The 12,044-nt window shown below is 48.7% G+C and overlaps 1 protein-coding gene across 1 annotated transcript in view; it reads right to left on the bottom strand.

Annotated features, from left to right (window-relative positions):
* EHD3 (EH domain containing 3) overlaps positions 1–11,369 on the bottom strand; it is a 40,018-nt gene extending 28,649 nt beyond the window's left edge. Inside the window, exons 1-2 of the mRNA XM_072139986.1 lie at positions 10,767–11,369; positions 4,017–4,193 (exon numbers count right to left, since the gene is read on the bottom strand). Coding sequence (XP_071996087.1) covers positions 4,017–4,193; positions 10,767–10,993 — 404 coding nt within the window. The 5' untranslated portion in view covers positions 10,994–11,369. The remainder of the gene's footprint in view (positions 1–4,016; positions 4,194–10,766) is intronic.
* Positions 11,370–12,044: the final 675 nt, after the last annotated feature.

Raw genomic sequence — 12,044 nt, 5'->3', positions numbered from 1 at the left:
CTCCCCGCACAGCGCATTATACACGGACAATGCACTTACATGCACCAGGAAGAAGAAGGTGAACTCCGGGAACCTGAGCGGGGAAGCGACACATGCAGGATATCAGGCGCAGGATCTTAGTGACTCCCCGCACAGCGCATTATACACGGACAATGCACTTACATGCACCAGGAAGAAGAAGGTGAACTCCAGGGACCTGAGCGGGGAAGCGACACATGCCGGATATCGGGAGCACGATCTTAGTGACTCTCCGCACAGCACATTATACACAGACAATGCACTTACATGCACCAGGAAGAAGAAGGTGAACTCCGGGGACCTGAGCGGGGAAGCGACACATGCAGGATATCGGGGGCACAATCTTCTTGAATTGCGGCAGATGTGCATTCCGGATCGGGGAACGCAAATGGATGGGTAAGTAAATGTGCCCCAGTGTGTTTTAGAAGTGCATTATGGAAGTCTGTGAAGGGAGCCGGTTATTCCCAGCAGCACAGAGTATTTCAGGAGAGAAGAGTGGATAATTACATAGTGGCTAAAATGGGTCCTCAGCAGCGCAGAGTATTTTAGAAGAGAATTGTTTTAATGTTGTGGAAGGTTAGGGAAATATTGAATAACCAGGTTGCTTCCTGCAGCACAGAGTATTTAAGGATATATCTTTTACACCACTGCGATTAGTACACGGATACGAGGACAAGGCTATATGTGACAGGGACTGTATTACAGTGTTCGGTGGGACTACATAGAGAGAGCAGAACAGAAGCACAGAGTATTTCAGGAGTGATGGACTGCTAAATGAAATGAAAATACTGGGGGGACTGCCACAGCAGCACAGAGGAGCGCAGCCCTGGCGTGTTCTGATCTTGTAGGAGGTCAGTAAGTGTAATGAAGCTAGTTAAGATTACCCCAGCAGCACAGAGCATTTCAGCAGCGCTCTCATGTGATCCCTCCCTGGCACAGGACACGTTGTATAACGCTCCAGTGCACCAGAACCCGCCGGCCGCTGACGGATCCTGCCAGAACTTTCCCATGACATCATCGTTCTATGAGACGGCACCTTCCTACAACGTGTCACATGTCAAGTCCTGGACAAACACGGTCACACACGGAGTGAAAGTATCCACAAACACCGGCCGAGTGTGAGCAATGACAGAAGAGGTGGAGCGTGGGACAGACGGACACCTCCACCTCAACATCCAGGAACAGGCAAAAACAGCGCCCCCATATGATATAACCGAGTCATCAATATCAATAGAGATGAGCTGCAATACCACATACGACCTCTGCACAGATGTGGCGCTGTTTATAAAAGAAATCAGCCATGTTTTTGTAATCCTGGCCCAACCCTTTATGAAAATACTTAGAATTACTGTAGATTCTTATTCTGCCTATTTTGGAACATATACAAAGTATCCAACCAACTCTCCCAGGATCCAGTCCAGGAGGAGGGTGTGAGGATTTCTGTAACAATTTCTATTGCGCTAATAACAACAAAAAAAAAATTCTGCCGTTTAGTGTACGCAGCTCTCGTGCATCTCAATTGTGACTGCAAATCACTTCCCTAGTGATTTCCCTCTAATAATAGGAAATATGTGACAGATCTGAAGGAATCCTAATACACAGCCCACAGGGTCAGACTACACAGGGCCCTGCTGTAGTCTGTTACCATGGAGACATATAGATCCACATAGGAGATACAGACTACATATACAACAGGCTTCTGTTACAAGACATCAGGAATAATAACAACTACACCCATCAGACCCGCTCGGCCATTACTCAGCAGGTAATTAGAGCCTAAACCCCATACATTCCTGTCATGTCAGCGAGAGATCGGCCGCATCAGGACCTGAGCTCACACCTCAATGTCTGATCATCAGGAGGCGGCTGTGACAATTCACACCTCGGCCACTGCCCAGATTCCTTCCCGCAGCAGAGACTGGACCTGATCCGATATCTACAGCTGGTGCCATGAAAGCTCCAGAGTGTGCCCACGTCATGCTATGATGAGCCGCAGTGACTGTATGAAGCTCCTCACTGTGCCTGGGTCATGCCATAGGAGATCTGCAGCATACCCAGTCATGCCAGGATACCACTGCAGCCCCCCCCCCCGGGTCATGTCATGGTAGCCCTGCAGAGCGCCCTGGATCATATTAGCCCTGCAGCCTGTCCCAGGGTCATACACGTTCCCCAGGTCATGCCATGGTGGCCCTGCACCGCGCCCCGGGTCATGCCATGGTGGCCCTGCACCGCGCCCCGGGTCATGCCATGGTGGCCCTGCACCGCGCCCTGGATTATATTAGCCCTGCAGCCTGTCCCAGGGTCATACACGTTCCCCGGGTCATGCCATGGTGGCCCTGCACCGCGCCCCGGGTCATGCCATGGTGGCCCTGCACCGCGCCCCGGGTCATGCCATGGTGGCCCTGCACCGCGCCCCGGGTCATGCCATGGTGGCCCTGCACCGCGCCCCGGGTCATGCCATGGTGGCCCTGCACCGCGCCCTGGATTATATTAGCCCTGCAGCCTGTCCCAGGGTCATACACGTTCCCCGGGTCATGCCATGGTGGCCCTGCACCGCGCCCCGGGTCATGCCATGGTGGCCCTGCACCGCGCCCCGGGTCATGCCATGGTGGCCCTGCACCGCGCCCCGGGTCATGCCATGGTGGCCCTGCACCGCGCCCCGGGTCATGCCATGGTGGCCCTGCACCGCGCCCTGGATTATATTAGCCCTGCAGCCTGTCCCAGGGTCATACACGTTCCCCGGGTCATGCCATGGTGGCCCTGCACCGCGCCCGGGTCATGCCATGGTGGCCCTGCACCGCTCCCCGGGTCATGCCATGGTGGCCCTGCACCGCGACCCGTATTATATTAGCCCTGCAGCCTGTCCCAGGGTCATACGCGTTCCCTGAGTCATGTCATGGTGGCCCTGCAGTGCTCCCCGGGTCGTGCCATTGTAGCCCTGACGTGTTCCCTAGGTCATACCCTGGTGGCCCTGCACCGCCCCTAGGGTCGTGCCATGTCATGGTAGTAGGGGGTCAGACCACAAGGTTCTGTATAACACTTCAGCTGTAACACTTGCATCATTACAGAGCAGGATCTCTGGCGTCCCCGGGAGCATCGCCCCATCACCCTGCAGCCTCCATCACATATCTCTGGTTACAGAACAATCAGCCCCCGGGGAGCGGAGATTTTGCTTTTAAGCTCTCAGCTCCTGATCTCACATTGCCTGGAGTTCCTGGAAGAGCATTACTGCAGTGTGAATACTGAGCAGAGGCCAGCGGATCGCCCCAACTCCTAGAGCCATAGGAATAACACCGAGAACTGAGAGATAGGTCACATCTATAAGCTGAACTAGGACCAACAGACTGTGATAGGAGGAGGGAGATGAAGCTGCAGTATCAGTCTCCTCTACTGTCTGAGAGACAGTGCGCTGTGAGGGGAGGAGGCGCAGCTGGGTGATGGCAGTCAAGAACTGAAAGATGCGTCACAGTTTTACATCGATGAAGCTGAACTGGGGCCAAACCTATTCATCATCAAAAGGGAACAGGGAGATGAAGCTGGAGTTTCAAACTGCATGCTGCGAGAGGGGAGGAGGATCAGCTGGGTGAAAAATCAATGATCAATGTAATGTGTTCAGTCACACTCTCTATCTGAGATTGCATGCTGCGAGAGGGGAGATGGAGCGGGAGAGATCCATAGGTAACTTAACTGATGCCACGGACAGTAAACTGGGCGGGGGAGGATGGAGATGAAGCTGCATTATTGTTTCCTGTTGTGTATGTGCGCTGTCAGAGGGGGAGGAAGAGCTTCTGGGAAAAGGTAGATGAGAACTGAGGTGTCTGTAATAGGTCCCCAGACTGTAATGGGGGGGCTAAAGCTAAAATGGAGGAAGAGTAACACAGTAGAGAGGGAGATGAAGCTGTATCATCTGTTTTCAACTCTGAGATTTTAAGCTGTGAGAGGGGAGGAAGAGCTGCAGGATGAAACTTTTCACTTTACATGTATAGGATAAAACTTACCTGTTCAGAAAGGCATTTCCAAAGGCGTTCAGTTTACGGAAAGGTTTTTTGGGGTCCACCACAAGGGCATTTCCGGGAATAACGCCTTCGACATCCCCCTGCATCACAGCAATGAAGGAATCGGTGGTGGGCTCCGGCCCGATCCTCATCCCGGGAAAGTCCTGCTCCAGGAGATACCTGAGGAGGGAAAAGCAACAGAGTCAGTTTCCTCATATTGAGAACAAGCCACGCCCATTGTCTTCACCTCAATTAAGCGATTTTGCAACTCTGATCCCATAAACCGACACATTGTCACAAAGCTTCTCCAGTGTGAGGATACAAGCCCCCAGCGCCCCATCAGGTGAACACATTAAAGCTGGCGTCTTCCCATACACCTGTACCTGCATGTGACCAACATAGAACCCCAACCCCCTTAAAGGGGCAGTGCACCCAATTATATGCTGAACATAATAACAGAAGTTATTGTTCTCTGATCAGCCACTTCTATATAAAGGTTCTATGTGACGCAGAGATTTCTGTTCCCTATCCCCTCCTTATTTTAGGCCGCCAGTGATCACTCCAGGTCTGCAGCGGGTTCTCATTAATTATACACGTGACCCCTCACGTTATCATCGCCAATGAGACGTTACTACATGTCGCCCGCCGCGGTTATCAGCCACGTATAATTACAGACAAGTCTGTGGATGACACACAGGATGGAGGGGAGCGCCAATTCTGCTCTGGTTCTACACAAGCTGCGACAGACTGGCCTGCGGAATATTCCATTCAGGATTCTGGAAAAGCTGGGTGACAAACACCAAGTTCTGTTCACATCAGAGCAATGACGGCGACACAGCAGACCCTGGCAAGTGGCCCCTGTCAGACCCCATAGACTTATACTGGGGTCCATTGGGTTTCGCTGAAGGGTTTGGGGCACGGCAGCCGAGGCCAAGGAGCCGCAGTCGTCACCCAACTTTCCCAGTAGTGTAAACACGACAGGCGGAGGTTAACTATACAGCGCGGCTATAGCCCGGGGCGCCGTTATTTTGGCAAATACTTTGTTTTACATTTTCACTGCCAAAATCAGCCGCACCCGTGATCCGGTGAGAGAGTGCAGGACGCCGCTATGATTTACCCTCCATCCTCTGGATCTACTGCTCCCCCTCTTCATCAAAGGGAACCTGTCAGCAGGTGTGACCATACAGACTGCACCCAGTGTTATGTCCCTGGAGAGTTGTGCAATTAGACCTCTTTGTGTGCCGTTAGTAGCAGCAGGACTGTGATTTATATTTCAGGATTGTAGCTACTTGATGTGCACTGGAAGCATGTCCGCACACTGCTGTGCTCTGTGCAGTCAGTGTTAGGTATTCCTGGAGACAAGTGGAATTATACCTGTGTGTGTGATTAGTAGCAACTGGACTGGGATTTATGGATTTACATAGCAGGATTGCACTGGGGGTGTAACCTCACACTGCTGTGATCTGTGCTCTCCGCAGCCATTATTATGTATTGTCCCTGGAAAAATGTGTAATCATAACTTTGTGTATGTTGTTAGTATTTATATTCCAAATATTGAGCTGGGGTTATGTCCTCACCCTGCTGTGCTCTTATCTCTCTACATTGCATTGCTCCACAGCTCCTCCCCTCTCCTTTGAGGGACTGCTGTAGTAATTAACCAGAAGCCAGCTACATTAGAGGGGATGTGGAGCAAGTCAAAGCGGAGAAGTAACATCACAGCAGTGTGAGGAAACATCCCAGTTTGCTTAGAAAAGCTACAATCCTGGAATATAAATCCTTATATCACAGTCCTGCTGCTACCTACAACCTACACAAAGGTCTGATTACACATCTCTCCAGGGACAATATCCAACACTGGCTGCAGAGAGCTCAGCAGTGTGAGGACACATACCCAGTGCATTTGGAGAGCTATACTCCTGGAGGAATATAAATCCATAAATCACAGTCCTGCTTCTCCTAACAGCATACACAAATGTCTGATTACACATCTCTGCAGGGACAATACAGAACACTGGCTGCAGTTTGTACTGTCACATCTGCTGACAGGTTCCCTTTAAAGAATAAAAGAATGGGATCTGCAGAACCCCTGTATGTTCAGATGTATGACCGGGATCTTTAGTGGCAGAAATCTGCTTCATGTGAACAATGACATAGCAGAGACATTCCCGACCCAGCAGAGCTCGGACTGCTTACACAGCCATATTGACTCCAGGGTGGAAGGGGTTAACCGGAAGGCGGAGCCAATAACCTCTGACCTCTGCACTGAGTGATGCAGCTCTGATAACTAAGGCAGCAGGAATCATTTAAAGGGGCGGAGACCAGGTCAGGAGGACCCCTTTAAATTAGCATTTGGATACACGGATTGGTTACATGGAGATCTATTACGTCCTGTTAGTGGCCCCATATGGTGCTCCCAAGACTGTGCCACAACAGAGGGGCCCCATAAGGCTTCAGCACAACAGAAAATCCAAAATTTAAAGGGATACCGTTCCTAACATGACTCACACCCTCTCACCTTAGGCCACTGCCTCCCAGGCTCACCCAATGCCTCCCATCAATAATTTAGGGTCCGAAGTCTATTAAGACCCCATTATCCCTCTCATGTATAATTTATCACTTCCCCTCCGATGTGGGAAAAGGTTCTTAATGGCCGCCGCCTTAAAGGGACGGTAACATTTCAATCATATAGTGATACAATGTATATAATACTGCGGGAGCCACATGATGCAGACATCTCGCTCTATATATAGGACATTACTTACAGTCCCCGCCTGGCTGATAACTGCGAGCACTAGACTGAACTCCACTGCTCAGCAGCTCCATGATCTTTCGACGACTTCTTATGGAACAAGAAATCCATGAAATAACCTCGGAGACTGATAATTGAGTTAATCTGACGGATCTGGAAAGTTATTAGATCTCATCCTGCTGCTGCGGGGACAGATTTCCCTCCGGAGACAATTATCAGAGGCCAAAAATAGGAAAATGAGGCAGAGATGTGACTAAGGGGAAAGCAGAGGGACAACCAATATGGCGGCTGTTCCCCAGCATCACCCGGATCTATGACGTGTGGGGTCAACTTTGGATCGGGGTCTTATACTTCCTATACCGGGGCTGCAGGACTCAGCGGACGCTACATTACCAATATGGCCGATATCTTGTACATCCCAGTTCCACAGGCCAGACATCGTAGGCACAGGTATACAATATTTGAAGGGAACCTGTCAGCAGGTGTGACCATACAGACTGCAGCCAGTGTTATGTATTGTCCCTGGAGAGATGTGTAATCAGACCTCACACTGCTGTGCTCTGTGCTCTGTGCAGCCAGTGTTATGTATTGTCCCTGGAGAGATGTGTAATCATACCTCACACTGCTGTGCTCTGTGCTCTGTGCAGCCAGTGTTATGTATTGTCCCTGGAGAGATGTGTAATCAGACCTCACACTGCTGTGCTCTCTGTAGCCAGTGTTATGTATTGTCCCTGGATAGATGTGTAATCAGACCTCACACTGCTGTGCTCTGTGCTCTGTGCAGCCAGTGTTATGTATTGTCCCTGGAGAGATGTGTAATCAGACCTCACACTGCTGTGCTCTCTGCAGCCAGTGTTATGTATTGTACCTGGAGAGATGTGTAATCAGACCTCACACTGCTGTGCTCTGTGCTCTGTGCAGCCAGTGTTATGTATTGTCCCTGGAGAGATGTGTAATCAGACCTCACACTGCTGTGCTCTCTGCAGCCAGTGTTATGTATTGTACCTGGAGAGATGAGTAATCAGACCTCACACTGCTGTGCTCTGTGCTCTCTGCAGCCAGTGTTATGTATTGTCTCTGGAGAGATGTGTAATCAGACCTCACACTGCTGTGCTCTGTGCTCTCTGCAGCCAGTGTTATGTATTGTCCCTGGAGAGATATGTAATCAGACCTCACACTGCTGTGCTCTGTGCTCTCTGCAGCCAGTGTTATGTATTGTCCTTGGAGAGATGTGTAATCAGACCTTTGTGTGTGTTGTTAGTAGCAGCAGGACTGTGATATATGGATTTATATTTCAGGATTGTATTGGGAGCATATCCTCACACTGCTGTGCTCTGTGCTCTCTGCAGCCAGTGTTAGATATTGTCCCTGGAGAGATATGTAATCAGACCTCACACTGCTGTGCTCTGTGCTCTCTGCAGCCAGTGTTAGATATTGTCCCTGGAGAGATGTGTAATCACACCTTTGTGTATGTTGTTAGTTGCAGCAGGACTGTGATATATGGATTTATAATCCATGTTTGAAAGTTCTCCAAGTGTACTGGGCGTGTGTCCTCACACTGCTGCGCTCTCTGCAGCCAGTGATATGTATTGTCCCTGGAGAGATGTGCAATCAGACCTTTGTGTATGGTATTGGAAGCAGCAAAACTGTAAAATAGGGATTTATATCCCAGGATTGTAGCGTCAGCAAGTACACTGGGGTTGTGTCCTTACACTGCTGTGCTCTGTGCTCTCTGAAGCCATTGATAGGTATTGTCCCTGGAGAGAATTGTAACCACACCTTTGTGTATGTTAGTAGCAGCAGGACTGTGATATATGGAATTATATTCCAGAATTGTGGCTTCTCCAAGTGCACTGAGGGTCCTCACACTGCTGTGCTCTCTGCAGCCAAGATCTGGTATTGACCCTGGAGAGATGTGTAATAAGACCTTTGCTTATATATGGATTTATGGTCCAGGATTGCACTGGGGAGGGGGGGTCCTCACACTGCTGTGCTCTGTACTTCCTGCAATTAATTGCTGCACAGTCCTACTAACACCATACACAAAGGTATGATCACACATTGGCTGCATGCGGTCTCCATGCTTTATACTGCTGACATATCCCTTTAAACATGGAGAAGTAGACAGATCTGTCAACAGACAGATTGGTGTCAATCAACTCATCTCCTATTAATGATCTATTCTATGGATAGAGGAAGATTATAGAGAATCCCTTTAAGGAAATCCTGTAACACTCTGACAACATACACATCATAGACAGAGGTAAAGCCTGTGATCTCAATGAAAGGGAAGTAAAGAGACCGGACCCTCATTACTAGAAATCTGATACAATAGACATTGACAAAAGGGGTCCAATCTCCAGAAAAACTTTGCATTCTATTATTTGTCACCAGAAAACAATTCTCAATGACAGATCAGAATTACTGGACATCCCCTTTAAGACACGTGCGGCGTCCTGTGTGACATTCCTGAGGTTTTGCAGAAAATAAATGTGGGTTTTATAGGGTTAAATAGTAACTACCACAAAACCCTCAGCAATTCACTTCGTACTTTAATTTCTTATAATTGTATCAAGACCTCTGCTTGCTGTCAGTTAACAAAAACCTGATGAAAACCCATTGTAACCAAATACATCTCACATCTAGGGATTTGTTACAATTGTATCCAGTCTTCTCAAACACAAAAAAAAACCTAACACTGTACATATATACACTATATACAGAGAATTAACCCATTCAGGGCTGCTCAGATATTTCCGTTAATAGAAATCAGACACAACACAAGACTATGTCAGAAATCTAATAACATATCTTCCTCCTGCCCTGATAGTTTGCTACAGTGTACCAGTTCAGGAAACAAAGTGTGAAATACGGATTTATATTCCAGGATAGTAGCTTCTTCAAGTGCACTGGGGGTGTGTCCTCACACTGCTGTGCTCTGTACTGTAGCCAGTGTTTTGTATTGTATTGTCTCTGGAGAGATGTGTAATTAGACCGCTGTGTTCTTTGTTAGTGGCAGCAGGACTGTGATATATAGATTTATATTCCAGGATTGTAGCTCCTCCTAGTGCAGTGGGGAGTGTCCTCACACTGCTCTGCTCTGTACTGCAGCCAGTGTTAGGTATTGTCCCTGGAGAGATGTGTAACCAGACCTCACACTGCTGTGCTCTGTGCTCCCTGCAGCCAGTGTTATGTATTGTCCCTGGAGAGATGTGTAACCAGACCTTTGTGTATGGTGTTAGTAGCAGCAGGACTGTGATATATAGATTTTTATCCCAGGATTGTACTGGGGACATGTCCTCACACTGCTGTGCTCTGTGCAGCCAGTGTTATGTTGTTACTAGTAGCAGATAAGCAGTTTTAAATAAGACACTGTAGACTGGATTCAACTGTAACAAACCTTCAGCTCTCACATGTTTTAAGTCTGTGCAGCCTCCGGATATAAAAAGAAAATGTTCCCATTGACTGACAACAAGCGGAGATATTGAAGGATTTTGTACAAATTATTAAAGGGGATGCCCTGCATAAAAAAATAAAATAAAAACAAGACTCATCTGGTCCATAAACAGCGCCCCCACCTGTCTTATAGGTGGTGTCTGGTATTACAGCTCCTTGAAATGAATGGAAAAAGTCTTGCAATACCATAAGTGACCTACGGACAGATGTGAAATACAACCGCCATGTATGCCTTATCCTGGACATCCCCTTTAAGCTTTTATGATATAACCTGATCCGGACCTCTAATTCCCATGGGAAAGGGGGGTCACCTGACAGGGGAGGCTTCTGTTTGGGGGTGCAGGGATGACCAAGTTACGGACCCCATTATGATGCTCTTTGACAGGGGCGGAGGAGGTCGCCCATTCATTCAATTAAAAAATATTTAAAAATCTGCATTTTTCTAACAGGGAAAGTCTCATTTTTGGGAAATTGACACCAAATCTCTCCTAATTTGTTATAAATACACGACGCCTGATGCCCCCGGCCCCCCCTCCGCGGTCACCTACCGGATGAAGGTGGTCTTCCCGGTGGAGTACTGTCCCACCAGCAGGATCATGGGTTTGTTGTCGAAGTCGGCGTCCTCCAGGGCGGGCGAGTGGAACTCGTGGAACTTGTAGTACTCCTCCAGCGGCAGCAGTTTGCTCTTGTAAAGCTTCTTGAGGCCATCGCTGACCGTCTGGAAAACTTCAGGATCCTTCTTCCTCCGGTCGTCGCTCCCCAGCCAGCTGAACATCTCTGCAGGGGCTACTTAAAGGGATGGCACAAGCAAAAAAAATTTTTTTTTTGCAAAATAAAAAAAAAATTAAAAATGTGCAAAATAATTGCAGGAATTCTTCACAATCTCTGCAGCAGCGATGTCTGTACAATCCAGGGATGGAGCTGCTGTGTCACCAGATCTGTCAATGATGCAAATGATGCAGATCAGGGGGGTCACAGGCAAAATGCAGAGGCCCCTTTAAGTGCAGAGTGATGGCTTGTGCCCCCCAGTGCTGGATGCCCGAGGACTGGACCCTCAGATGCACATCAGCCCCTTCCAGCTGGATTTAAATGCCAGCAGCTCAGGAAACTGGTGGACACCGGAAGTTCCCATCTCCTGGCAAGGCTCCCAGCTTACAGCAATGGGTGAAGCCGGAGAGGGCGTGGCCATGCTGGTGGGTGCGGCTCCTGAGCAATGCGGGGATGATCCAGCGCTGCGCTCCAGCGCCACCTAGCAGTGCAGAGCGGTAATGCAGGTCACCTTATTTTACGGTCTATATTTAGCTCCTGCCTATTACTTGGTGACTTCATGGGTGATTTTCTCAGTGAATGTTTTACAGCGCCCTAAAGAGTAATTAAAATATGTATTCATTCACATTCATGTGTAATTATGGCGGATTTTAAGCGCGATTAATAGGATAGGATGATAGGAGGTGGATCTCTAGCATCCGGGATACATGAAAGGGCTGATTGTATATAGATTTAAAGGGGAGGTCTATGTTCATCCAGGTGACGCGCGATACAGTAATCTGCTGATACAGAGGATACAATGTAACAGTCCTGATGCAGCTCTACTGCGCCCTCTGGTGGAGATTGCTTGTGCTGCAGGAGGCTTCTGATCTATAGTTTATATGGTGCAGCCACAGAATAGGAAATAGAGGGAACCTGTCAGCAGCTGTGACCATACAGACTGCAGCCAGGGTTATGCATTGTCCATGGAGAGATGTGTAATTATAATTTTCTCTATATTAGTAGCAGCAGGACAGTGACATGTGGATTTATATTCCAGGGTCTTACTTGGTGTTGTC

This window comes from Engystomops pustulosus, chromosome 3 (assembly GCF_040894005.1).
Source record: "Engystomops pustulosus chromosome 3, aEngPut4.maternal, whole genome shotgun sequence".
NCBI classification, from domain to species: Eukaryota; Metazoa; Chordata; class Amphibia; order Anura; family Leptodactylidae; genus Engystomops; species Engystomops pustulosus.
The sequence above is the reverse complement of the archived record's forward strand: the minus strand, read 5'-3'. Positions and strand labels throughout refer to the sequence as shown.